The sequence below is a fragment of the Chlorocebus sabaeus genome, chromosome 20, assembly GCF_047675955.1.
Source record: "Chlorocebus sabaeus isolate Y175 chromosome 20, mChlSab1.0.hap1, whole genome shotgun sequence".
Classification (NCBI taxonomy): Eukaryota; Metazoa; Chordata; class Mammalia; order Primates; family Cercopithecidae; genus Chlorocebus; species Chlorocebus sabaeus.
The window spans coordinates 10,033,401-10,060,460 of NC_132923.1; the positions used below are offsets into that span (position 1 = coordinate 10,033,401).

Consider the following 27,060-nt stretch of genomic DNA (forward strand, 5'->3'; position numbering starts at 1 on the left):
GCAGCCAGCAGCCCACCCTGTGTGCCCATGCAGCGTGTTCTGCAGTCCCTGCACGTGCCCCAGGCGCCCTTCCTGTGTGCTCCCATGGCGCCCTCTGCTGCCTCTGTCAAAGCACTTCTCACCCTGGACCAAGGATCTCCAACTCAGCCTTGCAGGAACCAGACCCAAGGTGAAGCTGGTGGGGCATGAGAACATCAACATCAGCAGTAGGGTAACTTGTGGCCACTAATATGGGGCCTCAGGGTTGGGGACACTGGACAGTGGTGGCGACTGTGGGGAATGAGAACGCTCCTAACTTGAAGGGACAACCAGTCTCAGGCCAGGGCTGCCACGTGGGAAAGTAGACCAGATGTTCTTGGACCTCTTGAGGACTCAATACATGTGAATCTTTATGTGAAAATTCCTGTTTAATATAATTTGTCCATTAATTTAAAATAAAAACAAAAAAAGCATGACAATGAAGCAGGGTGTGTGTTAATCAAACCCTGAGCGATGGTGTGCGGCAGGCACCTCTGCTTTGCCATGGAGCTCTCAACTGTCAGGTCGACTTTCTGACTCCTCCACACCACTGTGGCTCCTCTAGGCAGGGATGCTGCGTGCTCACCTCTGAAGTCTTAGCACCGGGCAAGGGCTGGCTCAGTAGGCACTGGATGAACGCTTGTTGGTTGAATAAATGCAGGAGTGCATGAATCAATGACGAAGTGAGTGAATGTGGCATAAACACTGGCCTGTCGCCCTCTGTTCTGTGACTTTCTGCAGAGCCACTGACTGGTCATTTAGTGCTGACTCAGAAGGAAAGTAAAATTGGGAGTGAGGGAGAGAAGGCTTAGCAGTGGGTGGGAGTGAGCAGCCAGTCAGGGTTTCAAAACAGACGGGAGTCTGCACTTGGGGGATCCGATGCTGACAGTGGGCTCCCATCTAAGAAGGCCACTGCAGGCCCCCAGGTTCCAGGCTAGCCCAGGCGCAGGTGAGACCAGGGCCGACCCATTCCGGTTCTGACCGGAGCAGACAATTCCTGGCATGATCAGTAGGTGCTCGACCCCCCACCGGCCTCCTCGCTGCCAGCCGAGGCCAGAGGTTGGATTGAGGGATGGTGGGATGGGGGTCTTCCCCTCTGTGTACTGATTTTCCAGGGAAATTCAGAGCCTTCTGCTAGGGCATGAAGTGGGTAGGCCAATTTTCCTGGCTTCGTACAATGACTCCAGGTTAAGGGCTTGGCTTTTTGGGTTAAAAAACAAATAAGTGGCTGGGCGTGGTGGCTCATGCCTGTAATCCCAGCACTTTGGGAGCGTGAGGTGGGTGGATCACGAGGTCAGGAGTTCAAGACCAGCCTGGCCAATATGGTGAAACCCCCATCTTTACTAAAAATAAAAAAATTTGCCTGGTGTGGGGGCGCACACCTGTAGTCCCAGCTACTCGGGAGGCTGAGGCAGGAGAACCGCTTGAACCTGGGAGGCAGAGGTTGCAGTGAACTGAAATTGTGCCATTGCACTCTGACCTGGGTGACAGGGTGAGACTCCATCTCAAACAAACAAACAAACAAACAAACAAGCAAGCAAACAAACAGGCAGGCAGAGGCTCCTGCAGCTGCCATCAGATCGTTGTGTTCTTTCCCAGATGCCTGGGACCCACTATGGGTCTGTCTTTCCCTTCTCTGCAGCCCCCACTGTGGCCTTTTGGGGAGCTTTGCCCCTCCTGTGTTGTAATGGGGGTGTTATAGCAAGCACACAGTGGGACCAGACTGAGGGACTGAGCTGGGTTTTAGTGCTAGCTTTCCCAGACTTGCTGGTGGTCTTTAGAAGTGATTTCCACGTTCGGGCCTTCATTTTCTTATCCATTACATAAGGAGATTGGGACAGCTGACCCTTGGTCATTTCTAGCACAGATTCCAAGTTTTGATGGACTCTTGGTGGGCTCCATGACTACCACTAGCCTCGTGGCCCCTGGGCACTGTCTCCTGGCTTACTTGCTCCACCTGCAGGTGAAGTCAGGTCCCTGTCCTCACAGGGACTGATGCCTGAGGCCCAGCCCCACTCAGGCTGTGCCCAGCCTGCTGCCTATTCCTCCACTCCCTCTCTTCCTCCTTGCTGGGAGTCCCAGGTGCTCTTCCTTGGAGATCTCTGGATATGGGTCTCCTAACCACAAGCCCCCTGACATCCCCCATTTCCCCAGTGATCATTCTAGATTCTAGTACCTTAGGATGACTTAGAGAAGCTATCCATGGGTAGCTTCAGACCATTTTCCTACCACGTTTGGGTTCAGTCTACACCAAGCTTTGACCACCCCTGGCATCCTTGTGGCCTCCATTGACTGGCCATCCTGAGTTCTCTGAGGCCCCCTGCTGACCGCAGCCCCACTCCCTGCCTCCATGCTGGGCCGCTCCAGCATCCACAGTGAAGACCTTCCAGTGATCTGGCTTCCTAGACATTCAGCCTAAGCTTCCCCAAGTCTGGACCCCTCCCCCTGTCTCCACCTTGGCTGTCTCTGCTCACCGTCCTCCTAATTTCTCAGACAAACTACTTTCAAAATTGAGAAAGCTGGCATTCCCTTTTGTCCCCTGGCTTCTGTTGCTCCAATCCTTTCTCCTCCCCAATCTCCTGGGAACCTGGCTTTCTCCCTCACTATGTGCCTAGGTTCCAGATCCCTGCAGAAATTTTTGGCGAGTATCTCAGCATCTGACTTTTGGCGACCTCTGCTCTCAGGACTCCCTTTGAAGTCCACAGCCCTTTGTAAAGAATAAAGGGTTTTCACACTCAGCAGGTATTATAATCACTGGCCTTTGGATCTGTCTCCCTCATCAGATTATTAACTACTTGAAAACAGTGTTCTCAATGTACTCATCCCTGGATGATAAGCTTTGCATATGAGTGACACCTGATAAATGTTTGCAGAATAAAATGAATGACTGGCTTGGTTTGGCCAGAACTTATGCTTAGGAGATTGCTATTTCCTGTAATTATGAAGGCGTTGGTGGATAAAGCTAGTTAGAAAAAAAAAAAAAAAAAAAAAAAGACGTGCAACACAGAAGCATGAAGGTAAGAAAGGAAGTGGTGGGGAGTGACGGAGAAAAGAGGTTGCTCAGAGACTCCAAGTGAGTGAAGGTGTCTCCGGAGTTATCAGAGGACGCATGCTGCCACCTTGTGGTCTATCTGCATCAGGACAGGCTGTGGGATTCCCTTGGCCCCAGGTTTTCAATCTTTTTGCTCTCTGGATCCTTTTATATGTACGCATAGAAGTTATTGAGTATCCCGAAGAGCTTTTGTGGATTATATGTATCAATATTTACTTACATTAAAAGTTTAAAAAATTTAAAATGATTTATTAACTCACTTAAAGTACCATTAACAAACACATTACATATTACCACATTTTTAAACGATTAAAAATAATTATATATATATATCAAAAGCTAGTGAGAAGAGTGTTTATTTTTTACATTTTGCAGACCTATTTACTGTATGGCTTCAAAGAAGACAGCTGGATTATCACATCTACTTCTGCATACAAGGTATTGCTATATGTTGCTTTGGTCGAAGAGTTGAAGAAAATCCAATCTCTCACAGATAAGTAGTTGCAAAGGGGATGAATACATTAATAGCCTTTAAATATATAATTGTGGATATTCTTCTCTCGTATTACATCAAAACCCAACAAGTGGTGGTTTCTCAAAGGTTAGTTGCAACGTAGAGTCTGAAACCATATCAGTGAATTCTTTGTTCTCTGTTACATTAGAATCAACTGGTCCATCTTAAAATTTAATGGATCTTTTATCCAAACTTTGTGACTTTGTGACTTCATATATTGATCATTTGGAAAATATTGGTTAACTGAGTTATGTACATCTTCTAAATGCTGACATCATTTATTACTCAATATATATACATATTTATATGTATCACACACACATATAAATAAACCACATTTGGCTGGGTATGGTGGCTCACACCTGTAATCCCAGCACTTTGGGAGGCTGAGGCAGGCAGATCACGAGGTCAGGAGATTGAGACCATCCTGGTTAACACTATGAAACCCCGTCTCTACTAAAAATACAAAAAAATTAATCATGTGTGGTGGCACATGCCGGTAGTCCCAGGTACTTGGGAGGCCTAGGCAGGAGAATCACTTGAACCTGGGAAGGCAGAGGTTGCAGTGACTAGAGATCGTGCCACTGCACTTCAGCCTGGGCAACAGAGATAGATTACGTCTCAAAAACAAAACAAAACAAAACAAAAAAAGCAAAAAACCCCCACCACATTTGTTAACATCACCACTGACCTCATCAGTAGTCTTCAAGTATTGGGAAGCTGTCAAAGTCATGGTGGCAGACACAAATTTTCCAAAGTTCATATTTTTGCCTGAAAGTTCCAATTTTATTATGCTAACAATTTCTAGTTGTTTTCCTGGAAGTGAAAAGCTCACTTTGTTAATTTTTAGGAAAATGTATGCCGCATACCCGAATATAAGTATCCATAGTTTGGCCATCATTTGTTCTATGTTATTTGTTCATGGCGTTCATGCAAAAGTGGCTGGTTCAATTCACAACTCTAGCACAAAAATGCTTTTCCTTGAGAGAATCAGGGTTGAGGTTTAATAAAATGAATAATTCTCACTGCTTTATTAAGAACATTCCTAAGTGAGGCTCCTTTTCTTGAAAGAATACATTGTGAGCAATAAGAGGACTGCTAGTGCAGTTTGACGCCACACATAGGTTCATGTCTCCAATGGTTTTATCGACTACTGTTTTTGTGTCATCGGTGCAAATATTAGCACAGCAAGGAAAGTGAGGAGCCGGGAGTCTTGGTTTATGGGCAGTTTCCTGTGGTGGGCAGTTCGGGGAATATTGTTCTGGAATTAGTTTTGATCTGATGGACCCCTCAAGGGGCCTTGGGGTCCCCCAGTTTCCCCTGGGCCACTCTTTGAGAACCACTGCCTTAGGTACTTGAAGATAGGACCCCCCAAGGGGCCTTGGGGTCCCCCAGGTTCCCCTGGGCCACTCTTTGAGAACCACTGCCTTAGGTACTTGAAGATATGCATTATTTGAAGCAGGTGGGTGTGCTGGCTTGCTTTTCCTTTCCATTTCTTCTTTTGACACCTTTTAAAAGTGTGTCCTGTTTAAGTCTCTCTTTCTTTCTTTCTTTCTTTCTTTCTTTCTTTCTTTCTTTCTTTCTTTCTTTCTTTCTTTCTTTCTTTCTTTCTTTCTCTTTCTCTCTTTCTTTCTTTCTCTCTCTCTTTCTCTTTCTTTCTTTCTTTCTTTCTTTCTTTCTTTCTTTCTTTCTTTCTTTCTTTCTTTCTTTCTTTCTTTCTTTCTCTTCCTCCCTCCCTTCTTTCCTTCCTTCCTTCCTTCCTTCCTTCCTTCCTTCCTTCCTTCCTTCCTTCCTTCCTTCCTTGCTTCCTTCCTTCCTTCCTTGCTTCCTTCCTTCTTTCTTTATCTGGCAAGTACTTATTGAGTTTCTTATGTGCGTCAGCACTATGCCAGACACTATGCTAAGCCCCGAGACTACAGAGTAAAGTATAATTTCCACCTCTGTGAAGTTCACAACTGGAGGGAAGCTTAAGACAGAGGACAAAAAAAAAAAAAAAAAAAAAAAAAAGTAAATATAAGCAATGATATTATTAAAGGCAGGTAAAGAGATAGACTTGGGAACTGTCTTGAGGAGGTTATAATTACAATTCATGACAGGTGCTAGAATGGAGAAGAGAGACTCTGAGACTCTACCAGTCCCGACTAGTCACGGAGCCCTTTCCAAAGATGCCAGGATGAAGTGGAGCCTCTGGTTGCAGGTGGGGAGCGAGGCTGGGCACTTGGGAAGGGTCCTGAGATGGTGGGAGGTAGGGCAGAGAGCACTGGGAGCCTGCTCTGGCAGTGTGGAGTGAGATGGGGCTGGGGGCCGGATAATTCAGGACTTAGGAGGTCCTCTTGGGATTCTGAGTTCACAGAATCAGAGAGGGACGACCCACACTGCTCTCTTCCTCCCTCCTGATGCCCTCGTCCCGGACAGCCCTCAGTCTGTTAGTCCTCAAGAATCTCTTGGTCTCTGGATGGGGCAGAGAATCTGGTGGTCCCCTTAGGCAGCCACCACCCAACCTCCCCTTGGGCTTCCCCTCCCCAAACCCCTCCAAAAAGGGGAACCGAGTCTCCTCAAGTCCTTGGTGCCCTGGATGCAAGCCCAGAAACCTTCTCATTTTGAGAGTTGTTCTACTCAGTTAGGATGGGCAGCCAGCTAAAGGCATGGAGAAACAGCATGCTGCCAGGCTGGGGAAATCGCCAGGTCTCTACAGTGCTGGTGCCAGGCTCCAGTTCTTGGTCTCCTTCATCTCTGTCTCTGGTTCTGCCCCACGTTAATCCTTGCCCCAGGACAGAGCTTAGCAGCCCCTGCTCATCACACAGCTCCAGCCTGGGTCTGGGTGCATGACTGGGGTGAATGCCAGGTAGACCTGGTGCATGCAAGGGGCCCCATCCAGAGAGCGCTCCTGGGGAGCTGGGGCTGAGAGTGGGACTGCAGCTCACTGAGAGCAACTGTTCTGGATTCAAGGCACTTCCTCAGTGTCTAGGGAGGCTGCCCCATGAGAGGCTCTGCAGGTCCCCGTGAAGACTGAACCCTACTGTGTTCTTGGAAAGTGTCATGGAGAGTTTCCTCTGTGAATATTCAAGGCCTGGAAGTTCAGGTTGCAGAATGTGGAATGAGATTAGGTGACAACTGGAACATGGCGAGGAGCTGGAGATTCTTGGTTTGTGGGAGGCTTTCTGTGGTGGGTGGCAGCTTGATGCCGACAGTGGGGAGCGGCAGGTGGGAGGATGGTGGGCAGACATGTAGGCTATTGGGGTGGAATTAGGCATCGTGAGCTGTTTCCTGAGATTGTACTTTCCAGTTTCTCTCTGTCCATCCTGACCCTGCTCATGACCCTGGTAAAAGGGAGTGTTGGTGAGTGACTGCAATCCACAGTCTTCAGACTCCCGGAGCAGATCTTCACAGGTAGGAAGTTTCTAGATATTGCAGACACAGCCATCAGGCCCTGCAGGCTTTCCCAGGTTGGGGCTGAGCACGAACTCTCCGGAGTGTTGGGCAATCTTGCCCTTTCCCAGGGAGGAGCTACCTGAGCTTATTCACAGGGCGGGTCCCCAGGTGCTCTCAGCCTGAGTCTGGTCCCACTTGCATTTCTCCAGGTGCTGTGAAAGGAGCTGGCTCAGAGCCTTCCCCTTCTCTTCCATCTTTAGTTAGGGATCCTGAGCTCTCCTCTTCTCTCTGGGAAGCTGGAGCCCGATTGCTCCATTCCCAGGGAGGGAGTGCCCTCTAGGGCCAGAGAGAGTTAAGGCTGGAGGAGAAGGCACCAGCTGGTGAAAGAGGGCAGGGCCTGGAGGCCAAGTCTGGAAGGGAAGGAGCTGCCGGCCAATGAGGGGCAAACCGACTGCACTCTGACCTACTGGGCTGGAACAGCACAGGACCCACAGGTATCTGTGAGTTGAGTGTGTGTTTCTTCTTCAGAAGCCCTCTTCCAGCAAAGGGACTGGAATCCACCAGAAAGGGTGTTAAGGGTTGGATTTCCTCTGCCCTAGAACTAGGAACCCCTGCTACTCCTATATCTCCCTCACCCGGCATATTCCCAGCGGGGAAGGGATTCTCTGCATCAGACCCATCCATATGAGTCTGGATTTCTTGGTTGTACCATTCTTGGATCTTACTTCCTTTGTCTGTAAAAATGGGGGTTAACAGTCTTACATGACAGGATTAGGGTGAGGACTAATTAAATAAGACTGCATGTGCAAGTGTATACACAGGCCTTGCACACGGTGGGCACGTGATGAAATTCAGTTGCTCGGGTAATAATAGTTCAGGGATGCTGAGCACCTGCTGTGTGCTGGGGGCCCTGAGAAGCCTGAGCCAGGTGCTGGCCCTCAGGAGGCCACAGGATGGTAGAGGAGTCGGACGGCACCCCCTGCAGTCAGGGTGGGGGACACTCTGCAGATTGAGCATGGTCATGTTAACAACTGTCAACATCTGTCTCAGGCTGCCATCCACACTCTCTGGGTTGGTGTCCTGGGACCGCGTAGGGATGCTGCCGTGGCTTCTTGTCTTCTCTGCTCTGGGTCTCCAGGCCTGGGGTAAGTTTTCTTTCCCTGGGCCAAAGAGCAACCAAGAAGGGTGATCCTAAAGTCTCGTAATAGGAATTTAAAAAATACCTACTCTCCATCTGAGCCTGAGGAGTTCAAGGCTGCGGTGAGCCGAGATCCCGCCACTGCACTCCAGCCTGGGTGGCAGAGCAAGAACTTGTCTCAAAAACAAACAAACAAACAAACAAACACCTACTCTCTCTTGGCCAGGGGTGGTGGCTCACGCTTGTAATCCCAGCACTTTGGGAGGCCGAGGCGGGTGGATCACGAGGTCAAGAGATTGAGACCATCCTGGCCAACATGGTGAAATCTCATCTCTACTAAAAATACAAAAATTAGCTGGGTGTGGTGGCATGTGCCTCTAGTCCCAGCTACTTGGGAGGGAGACTGAGGTGGGAGAATTGCTTGAAGCCGGGAGGTGGAGGTTATAGTGAGCAGAGATTTTGCCACTTCACTCCAGCCTGGGTGACAGAGCGAGAACTTGTCTCAAAAACAAAAGCAAACAAACAAACAACAACAACAACAACAACAAAACAAACCTATTCTTTCTTGGCTGGGCATGGTGGCTCATGCCTGTAATCCCTGCACTTTGGGAGGCCGAGGTGGATGGATAATGAGGTCAAGAGATCGAGACCATCCTGGCCAACATGGTGAAACCCCATCTCTACTACAAATACAAAAATTAGCCGGGCATGGTGGTGCACACCTGTAGTCCCAGCTACTCAGGAGGGAGGCATGAGAGAATCGCTTGAACCTGGGAGGCAGAGGTTTTAGTGAGCCGAGGTTGCACCACTGCACTCCAGTCTGGTGACAGAGTGAGACTCGGTCTCAAACAAACAAACAAAAAACAAAACAAAACAACCCCCCCACCAAAATAAAAACCTACTCTCTCTTAAGGCAAAAGAATAGATCGTAGGTAGAGCACAGAACTTGGAGCCTATAGACCTGGATTCAAGTCCTTGCTCTGCCTCTAGGAATGATTTTAAACAAGCAATTCAGCTCTATAATGCTTTATTTTCCCACCTGAAAATTGAGAAAGTTATGACTTCCTAAACTCACTGTGAGGATTAAATGAGATAATGCACCTGAAGGTATAGCAATACGTGGGCACTAAAAGCAGATAAGCAGGAGCAAGGATTGCATTTGTATTATTATGACGTTAATCAGAGTTCAACCCATGGCTTGGGTTTGTGCTTGTCAATAAGAGAAAGCTCCTTGCGGGTAAGGGTCTCAATCAACACACCCTGCCCATCCCCCATGGGCCTTCAGACAGGAGAATGGGCACAGCACATGTCCCTAAAATTAATCCTGGGGAAACTGGTCTGAGCCATGCAGGTAATTCTAACCCGTTCTCCACACACGCTTCCCCATTACTTTGGTAAAATAATGCACACAGGAGAGGACTTTGTGGTTTTGAAGTGTCTGAATACATTTCCACGTTTTTTTTTTTTTTTTTTTTGCCAATTGTGTGTGTAGATACACCTCATGAGAAAACGATAACATTTCCAACTCCCTGCCTATCCCAGGGGATTGCCCAGAGTTGGCGTGGGAAGAAACTATGCCACTTGCTGCTATTAGAGGTGGCCCTCTGGTCAGTCCAGAGGGATTTCTTAGAGGGGGCTCTGGGATTTGAGGAGGCAGAGGGGCAGTGGAGAGGGGATGGCTGTTTCTGTTCAGAGCTGGTGCCACCACCATGGCTGGTATTGGTGCTCTCTGATGCAAAATGGGATATTCCTTTGCAGGTGATTCCTCCTGGAACAAAACACAAGCTAAACAGGTATCAGAGGGGCTTCAGAACCCATTGGAGAACATCCCCCAGCTCACTGAAAAAGGTAAACTGGATCTGGATAGTAAGGGGGCTTGGGGACCAGCTGGGGTTTTTCATGTGATCGGAAATGTTTCTGAGGTCTGCAGAGCCACATGCGACTGGGGAGGGGGCAAATGGGGTTGAGGTGCAGAGAGCAGTACCAGTAAACCACCTGCATTAATTGCCCTAGGTCCGTGGAATGGAAGGCTGGTGCTGGAGGGCTAGAAAACCAGGAAGGGGGGAAACAGCCTCTTCAGACAGGGAGCCCCTGTGGAGGGAGACCCAAACCTTGCCCTCAGGGAGTCCTCAGACTGAGGGGGCAACACATTCCCTGCTTGGGGGAGAAGGTGCAGTCCCCTCAGGGAACACTCAGAGCCACAGAGGAAATGATCAGAGAGCACATGCTGAATGCTGAGGTGACACCAAGCCAGGCTGTTCAGGGCTTTCCCCAGGGATAAGCAGGTGATGCTTCCTGAAGTGCAGGGCCTGGAACACAGCAGGGCAGGAGCTGAGTAGGGGACATTCTGGGATGGGGAAACAAAGCATTAGGTTCCCTGGCCGGGTGCAGAGTCTGTGTTGGGGGTGAGTGTTGGAGAGATGGGGTTGCAGAGGTGAGCAGGGCAGGTGTACCTGCCTGTTGAAGGCTTCCTTCTCAGGCTCTTCCACTACTATGGGGCCGACACAGCCCATGCCTGCATGTTCAGCTTGGCCCGCTAATGTGGTAGTGATGGGGCAGGTGCGCTGAATGACGTCCCCAAGGCCTCCCCACAGATGTCTCCACCCCGGTCTCTCGCAAGGCGTGGGGGGCAGAAGCTGTTGGCTGCAGTATTCAGCTGACCGCGCCAGTGAATGTTCTTGTTATACACCATGTCCCTGGACTGGAGTGTCACGACCAGAGAGTCTGCAGCCAGAGACTGCGGGAACTGCAGGCCCATCATGTCCACAACAACAGCGGGTGTGACGTAGCCTACAAGTAAGAGGCTGGGTCTGGGTCCCAAGGCAAATAGTCAGTGTTGCTTCCCTGGGATGCTTCTCCTGTCCCTTCTCATCCCTTTTCCTCATTTTCTGGGTTGTGGTCCTATATGTTTTATAATGAATAAAATATTTAAAACCCTCATGAAACTCCCAATCCTTTGGATTTTTTCTGTGAGGTGCCTGTCTCTGAGAGCTCCCGGAAGGAAGCAAGGAAGGTTAAGTAATAACTGTATTCTCTACTCTCCCCCAACCCTGGCTTACACAGCACACCACAAATTACATACATGAGGGCTTTAGCTCCCGCGACTGGTAGGCAGGTGTCACCATCTCTTTGCCCTGGGAGAGGGGCCCAAGGGAGGGAGGCTGATTAAATTGAGGTCACACATCTGTGGACTCATGGAGCCTAAACTGGCTCTCTTCATCCCTGGTGTGTTCCTCCATACCACACACATGGGCTCTGGTCTCAGTGAGGCAACTGTCCATCAGTTGCTGTAATGATCTCTCTAGTAGTTCCTACTGGTGTCCATACCACATGCTTCTGGCTCACCTCTGACTTTGACTAGCTATGGACAGTTCCTGAGTGTGGTGATGGCTTCCTGCCTCAAGTGTCCAACACATCTCTCTGCCTTCCTGCTTCAGACCTTCCCCTAGCCCCTGACGACAAAAGGGAGTAAATGCCTTTGTGGGGGGCAGTGATTGGTGTGTAGCTTCCTCAACCCTAGCCCTTCTGAGAGGCAGTTCTAAAGCGCATGTACACAGCTCCTGGGAAGGCCAAAGGGTGGGGTGGAGCTGCGGGTGGCCCCTGTGAGTCAGCCCAATTTCACACACTTTGCTGGCTTTCTTCCTTCTGTCTCACTCTCCTCACCCTGGCTTCTGGGATCCTGCAAGAATTGAAGACAGAGGAAAGAAACATGAAAGGTGGCTTGACAGTTGAGGGCAGGTTTATTTCAGAAAAAACAAAACTGAGAGAGGCTTCTGGCCAAGTTAGGTCAGAGCCCAATCTCTTACAGACTAAGAGTTTTTAAGGATTCAGGGTGGGAAAATTTATCAGAGGCTTGGACTGCTTCTGTGTCTTTGTTGTGCTTATCTGGGAGGGAGAGTTGTGCGTCTGTTCCCATACATCCTTCTTCAGCTGCAGGCATACTCCCACTGCCCCCCAGTCTGCTTTTAGCTTCCATGTCTTAGTGCACCTGAAGGGAAAGGAACGTGCTTATTCAGGCCCACTGTTTTACTGGGGCCAGTTGTATGAGGGTGAAGTTTGGCAGTTACCCAAGAGACTTTCCCCCCGCCTCCCTCTGTGCCTGAGCTGTCTTATCTGTGTTTTACTGTCTGCTCTTTCTGGCTGCTTGTTGTTAGAAGAGAAGTGATTTCCTTGAAATACATGAGGCTAGAAAGGGAGCTGGAACTTAAAGTGGTGGTGTTTGTCTGAGATGATGGTGCTCCTGCTCTGTCAGGTCCCTTTGCAAATAAAGTGCCTGCATCCTCGTCCTTGTCTCAGGAGCTACTTCTTGGGAAGTCTATGTAGGACAGTTACTTGACAGGGAGAAATCGAATGAACAACTCTGCATGGATCACACAGACAGCACACACTTTGGAGGAGGAAGGAGAGCTATGTTTAAGGAAGTGTGGAAGACAGAAGACCCTTCCATTGTGTGGTCATGTCAGTGTTAGTTACTGTGGAACCTCTAGGACCTCTTCTCCTGAGTATGTAGAATGATTTATGGTAAAACTGCAGCCTCTGAAAAGGGATGGAGGTAGGGAGTGTGAGAGTGGTTTCTTCTGAATTCTAAGGACTAGTATAAATGACTTGTTCTTTCCAGTGTCTGGGAAGAGTTCGTACAAATTCCTTTTAGTGAACATGGCTTCAGCCCTTCTCCATTTTGAGGCTGGGTAAGTGGTTTCCCCTCTGAGGAATGTCCTACAGTGCCAGCCATGAAACCAGTATTATCTTGCTCCATAGCTTCCTGGTTGGGGATGATGGCAGGGTGTACGAAGGTGTTGGCTGGAACATCCAAGGAGTGCACACCCAAGGCTACAACAACATCTCCCTGGGCTTTGCCTTCTTCGGCACTAAGAAAGGTAACAGTTATCACGCTGACCTTCTCCAAAGAATTCTCTAATCCTTTGTCTCAGGAGCCACTTCATGGGAAGTAGTTGTCTGCTACTCTGCTGTCTTCTTATCCTTCTCATACTTCTCTGAAGACCCACTCTCTCTTGAAATTCTCTTCTTCCTCGATTTCCAGGAAATGATGTTGTGAAGGGTCTCTTCCTACTAGCCTGGCATCCTTCTCAACTCCTGTAAACAGGCTCCTCTTCCTCTAGCCATCTCAATGGCTAACCAGTCGTCTCTCTGCAAGCTTATCTGGGCTTCAGCTCTCTCCTCTACGTCAATGACTATCACATCTTCCTCTTGAGCGCTGACCATTCTGTGACTGTGGGCCATGCTTTCCAAGTTCCTGCCAGGCACCTCTTCCTTTCATCTCTTACTACTAGATTTTCTATATATTTCTAAAAAAAAAAAAAAACAACTCTGAGTCCTCTAATCTCTGACTCTCTTTCACTTCTTTCTGGGCTATTGCTCCAAGGCCCCTTGCCACATGCATCCTAACATACGTACTCCAGGACCATTCCTTTGAATTTGTGCACCCTTTGCTGTTAACAGAGATCTTGCATACCTAGTTTCTCATTTTCCTCTCCCAGTACCCTTTGAGATAGTTCAGGTAGATTTAATAACCCCTGTTGTGCAGAGGTGCAGCCTGGGATTCAGAGAGGTCGATGACTCCAAGTGGCACAGCTAGAAGGAGAGGAATCAGAACATGGTCTGTATCTTTTACCTCCAGCTCCTGGGTGGTTTCCCCAGCATTCCAGAGGACTCTGTGTTTATCTTGTTTTTGCTTTTGTTTTCATGACTACTCATTTCCATTTGTTGTTAACTTGGGATCTTGAGCATGTTACTTCTTGGAGCCTCAAGTTCTTCTTCACAAATCATGCAGTTAATAATAGCATCTCTCAGAGGTTTGTGCTGAGGATTAAATGAGTTATTGTAGGCAAAGAGTCTGGCACACACCTGGAGGGGTCCCCTTCTGATGAGAAACCCTGGCCTGACCTGGCGGGTGCTGCTGAGCTTGGTGCTGCTTCTGAGCTCTTTCATGGAGAGAGGGGGTGAAGTTTGGCAGGTATTTGGGATGGAAAAGGACTTCATTTTGAGTCACTGAGAGATCTTTCCAGGCAGATCCTTAATTCCCAGCCTCTCCAACTGGAGGCATAACCTGTTCCCTTTTCTTCTTCTCCATCAGCTGTGCAGGGGCTGGCAGAACATCTCCTCCTCCCCGAAAAGATCCCCTGAAACTATTCAGGCTGGGTGGAGGTTTCCCACAGATTTCTCTCTTCCAGGCCACAGTCCCAGCCCTGCTGCCCTGTCAGCCATGGAAAACCTAATCTCCTATGCTGTCCAGAAGGGCCGCCTGTCATCCAACTATGTTCAGCCGCTTCTTGTGAAAGGTGAGAACTGCCTGGCCCCTCGACAGAAGGCGAGCCTGAAGAAAGGTAAGACCTTCAACCCTACTGGGCCTGCCACTGGGTTCACCCCAACTAACTTGCAAACACCATTGGGAGTGACCTTTTCAGTAGGGCTCATTAGATTCCTTCTGTTAGGCAACAGGCCACCCAACTCTCTGAACTCTTGGGGCTGGCAAATCTTGAGAGGAAACCTCCGGGCCACCTCTTTATTCCCCAGATTCCTCATATGAAAGAGCCATAGCATTATCCCTGGTGTCATATATGCACACTCCTTTCTTCTGTCACTCAACAAGCATTTACTGAACACCTTCTAGACTCTGAAAATATACGAAGGAATGAAAAGCAAAAGTCCCTGGCCTCGTGAAGTTTCAGTCTAGAGGGCAGAGAAAGACAATAAGCAAATAAATAAGTGACATATTTGGTACGTTATACGGAGAAAAGTGCAAGGGAGGAAACAATGGAAAGGGACTAGATGTATTTATACACATATTTATACATTGATATGTTTACACATGAACACACACACACTGACACACATTTCTGAATACAAAAACCAAAACAACACAAATAGACTGAAGTGCTGCAGAAAACTTAGATCACCACTTATACAGACTTTAAAGAAAGAGCTTAACATAATTCAGATAATAAAAGGTGGATACTATTTTGGGTTTGGCAAGCAGCAATATCAAAACAAGTAAATTTAATAAGCACTTTCAGCCTTTTCTTGAGCTTAATCAAGATTGAAAGAAGATTCATCTCCATTATGTTAAATCCTTGAGTAAATTTGATCTCTGGTGCCATCTGTCAATATAAATGATCGCTTACACTGACGGAGAGTTTCATGGATTACAAATGACTCAAAGACATATTCTTAGAATAAAATGTCCATTTCCCACTGTGGGACACTGTCTGCTCTCAAGTCTCACTGTTTGGGTCAGGGTGGGAGACCTAGAAGGGTTTGGGAAGTTGAGGGTCCTGAGCATTTTGTCAGCCTACAGTGGAGAAGTGGCTAGCATGGATGGGGAAGATGAACCTTCTGTGGTTTCTTGCCCTACCTCAGCTTGCCCCAGCATTGTCCCACGGTCTGCGTGGGGGGCCAGGGAGACCCACTGTCCCAGGATGACCCTCCCAGCGAAGTATGGCATCATTATCCACACTGCCGGGAGGACCTGCAACATTTCCGATGAGTGCCGCTTGCTGGTCCGGGACATCCAGTCTGTCTACATAGACAGGCTCAAGTCGTGCGACATTGGTTATAAGTAAGTGGGTCTGGGTACTGTGGGCTTCTCTTCCCTTGGGGGCAGAAACTGAACCTTTGAAAGGAAGAGGAAAGGGAACTATTTACTGGGTAGTCACCATAGGAGAGGCACTGTATGGATAACCAAATGGATTCATCACACGACCCTGCATGGGTCTTACTTAGGAGATAGCCAAGGGGGTAGTCATTTGCCCAAACATGTTCTCAAGACGTGTACCTACTAAAGGTAGTAAACTGGCATGATGGATGCTAAAACTCTGCCAAAAAGTCACTGGAGGAAGCAGTGCGCATGCAAGACTGTGGTACCTGTAGAAAAGATAATCGAAAGATTGTGCTTTGTTTGTGTAACCACCGCCTACTACTCAGAGGCTGGGACTCTGCTGCTCACTTTGCTACAACCTGAAGTGGTTTCCCCTCAGGGTAGACTCGTGCTGCTTCTCTGTTTCTAGAAACCACCAATCTTCTTGTGAAGAATATCCTTCCTGTCTGAAGGCGGGGGAGAGACCAGATACTATCTTCTGATTTCTGTAATGCTAAGGTCTGTGATTCTTTAATAAGTAACACACCGACCTAAGTGCAAGAGTAAATATTTCTTTTTTTCCCCTATTAAACATTATCTTAAAGGGTCTCAAAATCCTGTGATACATTTCTGATCAAGATGTTTCCATTAAAAAGTACTGATTTTAAAAACTGCCGCACAAACACACAAAACAAATAGTCCACAAAACAAATAATCCACAAAACAAATAGAAATTTCTTGAAGGATGCTTTCAGAGCTTGCAGATAAGACATCCGGGGTTAGACCCCATGTAATGTCCCATCAGGAACAATCACACTAAATTTTAAATCTCAGGAAAGGCTACTGCTCGCCCATTTGGCATATTCATGCACATTCATAGAAGGAGCCCTTAACTCTAGGGCCATTTATGGCTTAGTGATGAATTTACCATCGCTTGGTACATGATTCTGGGCTGACTGTCTTTCCCCTCCCTGGCCTCCCTGTTCTCTGTCCCCATTTTAGTATCTTTTCAAGATAGGAGAAAACTTTCCCTCCAACATCTATGACGTATCAGAACCTACCAAGTGCTTTGCTAGGTCCCGCCGTACAGGATTGCTTGCAGCGTAGCTGTCTTTAATGAGAGTGGATAGTTGAAAATTGACTGTAAATTTGGAAAGCCTAAACTGGAAAGTGGTGGAGGCTGAGGGGAGGTCCGTTCCCTTTTTCCATTCAGGTCTCAGAGGGTAGTTGCCTGTCCCTTGACTTGGACCTTGTATTGTATCCTCTTCTATTATAGCATTATGACAGTGTCATTTTCTTTCCTTGAGGTGCTCTGTGGTCGGGATGACACACTCCCTGCCTCATAGATTACAATTCACAGAACATGTAATTGAATGTGTACTCTGCGTGGCACAAGACTATCCTCTGGGGGTGCCATTGGATGTGCCTCACAGATATGGTTCTTGCCTGAATGGAGCCAATGCTTTAGTGAGGAAGAAAAATAATTCAAACAAATAAGTTCTAATAGGGTAGGTTAAACATTATGATAAGGGACACATGAAGGGTAGACGGGAGGCTTAGGATGCCAGGAAAATGGGAGTGAAGGAAGCAATCTCTGTGGGATCATCAGATTAGCTGGGGCCTCATGGGTGAGTGGGAGGAGGAAGCAGGAAGAGTGATTCAGGAAGTGGGAAAGGGCTCCGTGGAAAGGACTGAATTCCAGCCTGAGAAAGGTGCCTTTAGGCAGCTGAGAGAAGTTCATCAGGATAAATATAGATGTCAAAGAGGGGTGCGGGAGAGCTGATGCTGGGGAGGCACACAGGGCCCATGTCAGAAGGATCTTGTAACTTAAGCTGGGGTGTGTGCACTCAGTGCTGAGGGACTGAAAACAGGGTTTTGACACAGTAAGATTTGTATTTTAGAAAGACTAGTCTGGCTACCCTTTAGGAATAGATTGGATGGGAAAGGGTGGAACTGGAGGCAGTGAGATCTGAGGACTGTGCAGCAATCCAGGCAGGACTAAGTGGTGACATCCCTGTGATGGTAGCAGAGGTCACAGAGAGAAGTGGAGGAATTTCAGAGGTCAGTGGAGGTTAATGGTTAAGGACCAGGGCTCAGGGCAGATCAGGGAGTGTAGTTGGGAGACATCATTGACAAGCCTGGGTTAATGAGTGGATGAAGTGGGTGGCCTGATGCCTGTATTCCTGGCTGGGGCCAGTGGGTATGCGACCATGCCTTTCATCAAGATGGGAATCCCAGAAAGGGGAACAGATGAGGAAGAAGATGGGTCCAGTTGTGAACATGTGGATTTTCATGGATGGCAACTGAAGCCAAGGAAGTGGATGGGTTAGTCCTGTGTTGAGTAAGGGGAGAAGAGGGCTTAGGATAGCATCCTGAGGAACCCCACATTTAATAAAAGGGTGCAGGAAGATGAGGTGTGGAGGGAGAGCAGCTGGAGAAGAAAGCCAAGAGAATGTGGTGTGTTGGAAGCTAAGGGAAGAGAATGTTTGGAGAAGTCAAGAGGGGTGGCAGAGTCAAACTTACAGAGAGATCAAGTCAGGAAAGATTGGGGAAGTTTACGTTGTACTTAATGGTAAGGAGATCCTGGGTCACCTTGGGGGAAACTGTTTTCTTGGTGAGAAGGAGAAAAGGCGTAGGGATTGAAAGCTGTCATTCTCTTTTTTCTTTATTGACTGTGAGCTACTTGGGGGCTGCAGGGGTGTGCTGGAGTTGAGTGGACTCGTGCCAGCTCATGAGAGCTGATTGTTAGAGATTCTGGAATTTTGAGAGCTGGTTGTTAAATTGTTGGTCACCTGAAATCTGCTATAGTGAGAGGTTTACACCACAGAAATCAGTATATGCTGTAAACTGGGATTCCGTCTCCTTACTCTGCCTCCCTCATTCCCCCTGGGCTAGTTTACCAGCACTCCATTGGCAAGGACTCTGTCTTGTTTCTGTAACCCAGTGCTTAGAATCCAATAGATAATCAAAGTCTGAAGCAGTAAAGACATGAATAAATTAATACATGAAAGAGAGAAGCAATTCCAGAGTTTCATGCTGGTCTCCATCTCCCCTTGTGGTCCTCTAGCTTCCTGGTGGGCCAGGATGGTGCCATTTATGAAGGGGTGGGCTGGAATGTCCAAGGCTCCTCCACCCCTGGCTACGAAGACATTGCTCTGGGCATTACCTTCATGGGCACCTTCACAGGTAAGTGGATACTTTGGGCAGTAGGGTCATTGCATGGTATTTGAAAGAGAGCATCTGACATGGAAGACAAAGTCTCAGTCTCAAGCGTCATTTTAGTGCCTGCATATGCTTGATTGACCCAGCTTCCAATCCAACATTTGACTCAGCTGAGTGTGACCAGAGATCCCCAGACATAATGCTTACCCTACATCCACCCTCCTTTGCACCCAGCCAAATGTCTCTTTCTTGCAGTATGTAAGGAACATGCAAAGCAAGGGGAAAAGATCTTTGTGCTTATTTTTAGCTCATCTTGGTCAGCAGATTCATCCTCTCTTGGTTACCATGACAACAATGTAGAGACACTTTGCATTTGTAGAGACATATGCCAAAGCCACAGTGAGCCCCAGTCTTTGCACTGAGAGTTCACACTGAGAATTGTCATGGCTCAGAGCTCTATTTCACTTTTTTTTTTCATTTTTATAGATTTAGGGGCTACATGGATATATTGTGCTACATGGATCTATTACACAGTGGTGAAGGCTGGGCTTTCAGTGTACCCATCACCTGAGTAGTGTACATGGTACCTATTAAATAACATCTTGTCCCTAATCCTGCTCTCCCCTTCCCACCTTTTGAAGTCTCTGATGTCTATTATTGTACTCTGTGTGCCAATGTGTACTCATTGCTTAGCTTTCACTTATAAGTGAGAATATGTAGTTTTTCATTTTCTGTTTTTGAGTCATTTCACTTAGGAACATGGCCTCTATTTCCGCTTATGTTGCTGTAAAAGACATGATTTCATTTTTCTTTTTTTTTGAGGTGGAGTCTTGCTCTGTCACCCAGGCTGGAATGCAATGTGGAGTTTCGGCTCAATGCAACCTCTGCCTCCTGGGTTCAAGCGATTCTTCAGCCTCAGCCTCCCAAGTAGCTAGGGCTACAGGTGTATGCCACCACATCTAGCTGATTTTTGTATTTTTAGTAGAGACAGGCTTTCATCATGTTGGCCAGATTGGTCTTGAACTCCTGACCTCGTGATCCATCCATCTTGGCCTCCCAAAGTGAGCCATCGCACCATGATTTCATTTTTTAATGACTGAATAGTATTGCATGGTGTACACACACACACACACACACACACAGACAGGCACACCCCACATTTTCTTTATTCATTCATCCATTGACGGACATTGAAGTTGATTCAATGCCTTTGCTATTATGAATAGTGTTGAGATAAACATATAAGTGCAAATGTCTTTTTGATATAATGATTTCTTTTTCTTTGGGGTGATACTCACTATTTGGATTGCTGAATCAAATGGCTATTTTATTTTTAGCTCTTTGATAAATCTCCATAGAGGTTGTACTAATCTACATTCTCATCAATAGTGTGTAAGCATTCCTTTTTCTCTGCATCCTCAGCAACATCTGTTATTTTTTGACTGATTTATTTATTTATTTATCGAGACAGAATCTTGCTCTGTCACCAGGCTGGAGTGCAGTGGCGTGATCTCGGCTCACTGCAACCTCCACCTCCTGGGTTCAAGCAATTCTCCTGCCTCAGCCTCCCGAGTAGCTAGGACTACAGGTGCACACCACCATGCCCAGCTAATTTTTTTGTATTTTTTGGTGGAGATGGGGTTTCACTATGTTAGCCAGGATGGTCTCAATCTCTGTCAATCGGACTGGTGTAAGATGGTTTCTCATTGTGATTTTAATTTGCATTTCTCTGATGATTAGTAATGTTGAGCATTTTTTCATGGTTTTTGGCTGCTAGCATGTCTTCTTTTGAAAAATGTCTGTCCATGTCTTTTGCTCACTTTTTAATGAGCTGATTTTTTTCCCCTAAGTTGTTTGAGTTCCTTGTAGATTCCAGATATTAGCTCTTGGTCAGATGCATAGGTTGCCAACATTTTCTTCCATTCTGTAGGTTGTCTGTTTGCTCTGTTGATTATTTCTTTTGCTGTGAAGAAACGTTTCAGTTTAATTAAGTCCCATTTGTCTTTTTTCTGTTTTTGTTGCATTTGCTTTTGAGGACTTAGTCATAAATGCTTTGCCTAGGTCAATTTCCAGAAGAGTTTCTTCCTAGGTTTTCTTGTAAGATTTTTATAGTTTGAGATCTTACATTTAAGTCCTTAATCCATCTTGAGTTAATGTTTGTATACAGTGAGATATGTGGGTCTAGGTTCATTCTTCTGCATGTGACTATCCAATTTTCTCAGCACCATTTATTCAATAGGGTGTCCTTTCCCTGGTGTGTATTTTTGTCAGCTTTGTCAAAGATCAGTTGAGTAGCTATGTGGTTTTATTTCTGGGTTCTCTATTCTGTTCCATTGATCTATGTATCTGTTTTTATACCAGTACCATGCTAATTGGTTACTATAGTTTTGTAGTATAATTTGAAGTCAGGTAATATGATACCTCCAGCTTTATTCTATTTACTTAGAATTGCTTTGGCTATTTGGGTTCTTTCTTAGTTCCATATGAATTATAGAATAGTTTCTCCAAATTCTGTGAAAAATGATGTTTGTAATTTGATAGGAACTGTGCTGAATCTGTAGATTGCTTTGGGCAGTATGGTCATTTTAATGACATTGATCCTTCAAATTCATGAGCATGGGATGTCTTTTCATTTGTTTGTGCCATTTACATTTTTTTTTTTTTTTTTTTGAGACGGACTCTTGCTCTGTTGCCCAGGCTGGAGTGCAGTGGCACAATCTCAGCTCACTGCAAGCTCCGTCTCCAAGGTTTACGCCATTCTCCTGCCTCAGCCTCCTGGATAGCTGGGACTACAGGCACCCGCCACCATGCCCAGCTAATTTTTCTGTATTTTTTAGTGGAGACAGGGTTTCACCGTTTTAGCCAGGATAGTCTTGATCTCCTGACCTCGTGATCCGCCCGTCTTGGCCTCCCAAAGTGCTGGGATTACAGGCGTGAGCCACCGCACCCAGCCTACAATTTTTTTTCATCAGTGTTTTGTAATTCTTCTTGTAGAGCTCTTTCACATCCTTGGTTAAATGTATTCTTAGTATATGTGTGTGTGTGTATGTGTGTATACACACACAGATATATATGTATTCCTACTGTGTGTGTGTATATACATATATACATACACTAGGATACATATATATACTAGGAATACATATATACATACAAACATATACATATATACATACAAACATATACATAGCTATATATAACACATATATAGGTGTATCTATATATTTATATCTATCTATATGTAGCTATTGTATATGGAATTGAGTTCTTGATTTGGTTCTTAGCTTGATTGTTATTGGTGTATAGAAATGCTACTGATTTTTGTACATTGATTTTGTGTCTTGAAACTACTGAAATCATTTATTAAATATAGGAGTCTTTTGGAGGAGCCTTGAGGGTATTGTAGGTGTAAGATTATATCATCAGTGAACTGAGATGTTTTGACTTCCTCTTTTCCAATTTGGGTGCCTTTTATTTCTCTGTCTTGCGTGATTGTTTTATTCAATACTATGTTGAATACGAGTGGTGAAAGCGGGCATCCTTGTCTTTTTCCAGTTCTTAGGGGGAATGTTTTTAACTTTTTACCATTCAGTATGATGTTGATTGTGATTTTGTCATATATAGATTTATTATTTTGAGGTATGTTCTTTTGATGCCTAGTTTGTTGAGAGTTTTTATCATGAAGTAATATTGGATTTAATTGAATGCTTTTTCTGCATCAAAACTATTATATATTTTTGTTTTAATTCTGCTTATGTGGTGAATCACATTTACTTATTTGCATATGTTGAACCATCTCTGCTTCCCAGGAATAAAGCCCACTTGATTGTGGGAATTAACTGTTTGATGTGTTGTTGGATTTAGTTTGCTAGTTTTTTGTTGTGAACTTTTGCATTGATATCCATCAGGGATATTGGCCTGCAGTTTTGGTTGTTATTGTGTCCTTACCTGGTGCTGGTATCAGAGTGGCTTTGTAGATGAGTTGGGGAGGATTCCCTCCTCCTCAATTTTTGGGAACAGTTTTTGTAGGGTTCGTATTCTTCCTTTTACATCTGGTAGAATTCGGCTGTGTATCCATCTGGTCCTGGGCTTTTTGTTGTTGGGAGACTCTTTTTTAAATTACTGATTTAATTGAATTATTTGTTATTGGTCTATTCATGATTTCTATTTCTTCCTGGTTCAGTCTTGGGATATTGTATACTTCCAGGAATTTATCCATTTCCTCTAGGTTTTTTAGTTTGTGTGCATGGAGATGCTCATAGTAATCTCTGGCAATCTTTTGTTATTTCTGTGATACCAACTGTAATGTGACCTTTATCATTTCTGATTGTGGGTATTCTAATCTTATCTCTTTATTTTCTTGGTTAATCTAGCTAGTGGTCTGTGAGTTCTGTTTATCTTTTCAGATAACCAACTTTTTGTTTCATTGATCTTTTCTATTTCTTTTTTGGTCTCAATACCATTTAGTTCTGCTGTTTTTTGTTATTTCTTTTGCTAGTTTTGGGTTTTGTTTGTTCTTCCTTTTCTAGTTTTTTGGGATGTGACATTAGGTTGTTAATTTGAGACTTTTCTATCTTTCTGACAGAGGCATTTGATGCTATAACATTCCATCTTATCACTGTTTTTTGTTGTATCCCAGAGGTTTTGGTATGTTGTGTCTCTATTTTCATTCATTTCAAAAAATCTTTAACTTTGGCCTTAATTTTATCATTTACCCAATGACCATTCAGGAGCAGGTTGTTTAATTTCCATGTATTTGTATAGTTTTGAGAGTTAGTTGGTATTGATTTCTAGTTTTCTTCCACTGTAGTCCAACAAGATACTTCATATGATTTTAATTTTTAAAAAATTTATTGAGGCTAGCTTTGTGGCCTAGTATGTGGTCTGTTTTTGAGAATGTTCCATGTGCAGAAGAGATGAATATATATTCTGCCATCATTGACTAGAAAGTTCTGTAAATGTCTGCTAGGTCTGTTTGGCCTAGAGTCCAATTTAAGTCTAGAGTTTCTTTGTTGATTTTCTGCCTTGATGATCTGTCTAGTGCTGTCAGGGGGGTGTTGAAGTTCCCCACTACTATTATATCGCCATTCATCTCTTTTCTTAGGTCTAGCAGTATTTGTTTTATGAATGTGGGTGCTCTCGTGTTGGGTGCATATGTATTTAGGATTGTTATATCTTCTTATTGAATTGACCCTTGTATCATTACATAATGAACTTCCTTATCTTTTTTTTTTTTTAACTGTTTTGACTCAAAGTCTGTTTTACTTGATATAGTATAGCAACTCCTGTTCCTTTTTGGTTTCCATTTAAATGGATTATCTTTCTCCACCCTTGATTTTGAGTCTGTAAATGTCTTTACCAGTTAGGGGGTTTCTTGTAAGCAGCATATGGTTGGATTTTGTGTTTTTATTCATTCTGTCAGCCTATATTTTTTAAGTGAAGCATTTAGTTCATTTATGTTTAAGGTTAATATTGATATGTGAGGATTTATTCCTGTCATAATGTTAATGGCTATCCAGTTGCTTTGCAGTCTCGATTGAGTAATTGCTTTATAAGTCCTGTGAGTTTTATACTTTCATATGTTTTTATGATAGTGTGTATTGTCCTTTAGTTTCCATGTGTAGAACTTCTTTGAGCATTTCTTATAGGATCAGCCTAGTGGTGACAAATTCCCTTAGCATTTTCTTGTTTAGGAAACACTTTATTTTTCCTTAAAAATATGGAATGCTTCACGAATTTGCATGCCATCCTACCTCAGGGGCCACACTAATCTTCTCTATATCATTTCAGTTTTAAAGTATGTCCTACCAAAGTGAGAACAACTCAAAGCTTTTAATCGGTTTGTTTAGACTCAAGGATCTTTCAATGAACCTCTGAAAAGATGAGGCCATGTCACTGGGGCTGATTCAGTGACATGGCCCATACTAAAATGGGCATTGGGTCAGTGGATGGGGTGAACCAGGACTGTGACTTGATACTGGGCTGAGCACTGAGCTAGACATGAAAGGGTACAGGCAGCACATGTGTGATTAAATCAAGTTTCTCAACCACAGTACAAGTGACATTTTGGCTCAGATAATTCATTGTTGTAGGGGACTGTCCTGTCCTAGGATGTTTAGCAGTATCCTTGGCTTCTACCAACTAGCATTCCCCTGCATCCCAGTTTTCACAATCAAAAAAATCTCATGACATTGCCAAATGTCCTCTGGGGTGCTAAATTGCATCCTTATAAAGAACTACCAGGCTAAACTTTTGCAGGGGATGAAAGCTTTGTATATCCCCAGAAGAATATATTATCCCAGGCTTGGCTCTTTTGATTCAGGAAAACTTTGGCACTAAGAAATCTTGGCCTTGTTTTTTTGCCTGTCTCTAGGGAGGCTGCCGACAGTGGAATATATTAGCTTTGTGATGAGGGTGGGTTCTGGGAATATGTTCTATCTTGCAGGGTGCCCTGTAATCCTGTGGACAATGGACTGCTGTGTTTTGCAGGTACACCACCCAATGCTGCAGCACTAGAGGCAGCCCAAGACCTGATCCAGTGTGCCACGGTCAAGGGGTACCTGACTCCCAACTACCTGCTGGTGGGCCACAGTGATGTGGCCCAAACCTTGTCTCCTGGGCAGGCTTTGTACAACATCATCAGCACCTGGCCTCATTTCAAACACTGAGAGAAGCCCCAGGTCCTTCTGAGACTGCTCTCCCTCCCCTGTCAGGTCTCTCTTGTCCTTACCATCCACATTGGCTCAACACCTTGTGTCCTCCTCCCCTGCCACCCCATCCTGTGCTTCCTTTTTTGAGGTTGGGATGATCATGCCCTCTCCTGCCAACATCCTCCAAGGGCCTACAAACCTCATAGCTGGACATTCACAGTCCTCTGAGTCTGAGTCCAGACTTCTTCTCTCCTTACCTTCCTCTCCCCTGGAAACCCAACTCCTCAGCCAGGTGAGACAATGGACTGGTTCTTGTTTCATTTCTCTCTCTCTCTCTCTCTTTCTCTCTCTCTCTCTCCTTCTCTCTCTCTCTCTCCATGCCCCTCTGCCAGGTGAGCCTTCCCCTGGTGTCTGCCTGGCAGCCCCCTTCCCACCCATCACCCCTCACCCATAACTCAGGTCAATGTGACCACTCTTCTTTCTTACACATAAACTTGTATGTATTTGGATGCAGCCCTTATTTAAGGGCTGTCATTATTTATAGATATATCTATCCTTGCTACTTGGTTGTGAGTTTCTCCAGGGGAAGAACTGTATTTTATTCATCTATATGTCCTCTGTTTCTCAGCAGTGTCTGAAATTTAATAAGTTCTGATATTTATTAGATAAGTGGATGAATAAATGAATGAAGAGATCCAAATTCATGTTCACCTTGCCAATTCACTACATTATCCCCTATTTGGAGGAGAACTTTCTGGACAGTGCCCCCGTACCACCAGCATTTTCTGCATTTCTGTTCCCTCCCAGTCCAAGAGCCATAAGATCTATATGGTACCAGCATCTGTGTAAGAGGAAGCAAAGAGAAACAACAGAGTGTCTGGTGGACATGAGAACCTAAAATAACCAAGATGATTTTACCCAAAATTTTTGACAGCTTAGCATCTAAAATCAAGAGGCCTTTTTGCACACCCCAATGGTGTATAAGCACAAAGGATTCTGCAGTAAGATCGGCGGGAACTGGAACGGTCTGGGTCTTATGCCTCTCAAAACTAGCCAGATAAAATTCCCTTCTAGAACAAAGTACAGGGGAGAACTGCTGGAAACAGAATCTAATTGAGTCCAGGCATAAGACATAAAAAAAATAAAAATAGAAAAGAAGCTCACATGAAAGTGTGGAAAGGCAGTGGAGCAAGAAGCTCTCTGAATATAAGCCATCATAATGTTGAACATTTACTTGAAAAAAATAATAGAAGAAGGTGTTCCAGAGTGATTGAATTAAAAAAGCTACTCAACACCATATATCTTCTTTAAAGTTGAGGAAAGCTAATACATACAATAAACAACAGAAAATACTTGAGGTTCAAACCCACATAAAGTTATTTTAAGATAAAAATAGAATCAGGAGCAGAATCAAGAAAATAAAAGCATTACATAAAGACATGCTTATGGGTGAAAACTATAAACTGCAATTTCAAACTGAGCTAAAATAATTAGGAAAATAATAGAAGATATGAAAGAACAATTAATGGAAAGTACAAAAACTCAGAAACAAGGTAATGG

At 45.2% G+C, this 27,060-nt stretch overlaps 1 protein-coding gene and 1 non-coding gene across 3 annotated transcripts; one reads left to right on the top strand and one right to left on the bottom strand.

The window, feature by feature from the left end:
- Positions 1-8,052: 8,052 nt before the first annotated feature.
- PGLYRP4 (peptidoglycan recognition protein 4) lies at positions 8,053-25,762 on the top strand. Of its 2 annotated transcripts, XM_007977093.3 has the most exons (8): positions 8,053-8,101; positions 9,853-9,942; positions 10,677-10,890; positions 12,853-12,971; positions 14,286-14,438; positions 15,472-15,670; positions 18,756-18,874; positions 25,340-25,762. In XM_007977093.3, the coding sequence occupies exons 1-8, from the start codon at positions 8,053-8,055 to the stop codon at positions 25,516-25,518; spliced, it is 1,122 nt and encodes a 373-aa protein (XP_007975284.3). In that variant the 3' UTR covers positions 25,519-25,762. The 2 variants fall into 2 exon arrangements, with proteins under 2 accessions (XP_007975284.3, XP_037853481.2); XM_037997553.2 differs by lacking the exon at positions 9,853-9,942 and having other exon boundaries at positions 10,689-10,890.
- On the bottom strand, positions 24,564-24,670 carry LOC119624554 (U6 spliceosomal RNA). The gene has a single exon (XR_005240719.2). It is a non-coding gene; the product is annotated as a U6 spliceosomal RNA (small nuclear RNA).
- Positions 25,763-27,060: the final 1,298 nt, after the last annotated feature.

Excerpts from the sequence above, each read along its gene's own strand:
- PGLYRP4 (XM_007977093.3), top strand. The coding sequence starts at position 8,053 with ATGCTGCCGTGGCTTCTTGTCTTCTCTGCTCTGGGTCTCCAGGCCTGG. Across the intron at positions 15,671-18,755 it reads TCGTGCGACATTGGTTATAA|CTTCCTGGTGGGCCAGGATG; the intron begins GTAAGTGGGTCT and ends GTGGTCCTCTAG. Across the intron at positions 18,875-25,339 it reads CTTCATGGGCACCTTCACAG|GTACACCACCCAATGCTGCA; the intron begins GTAAGTGGATAC and ends TGTGTTTTGCAG.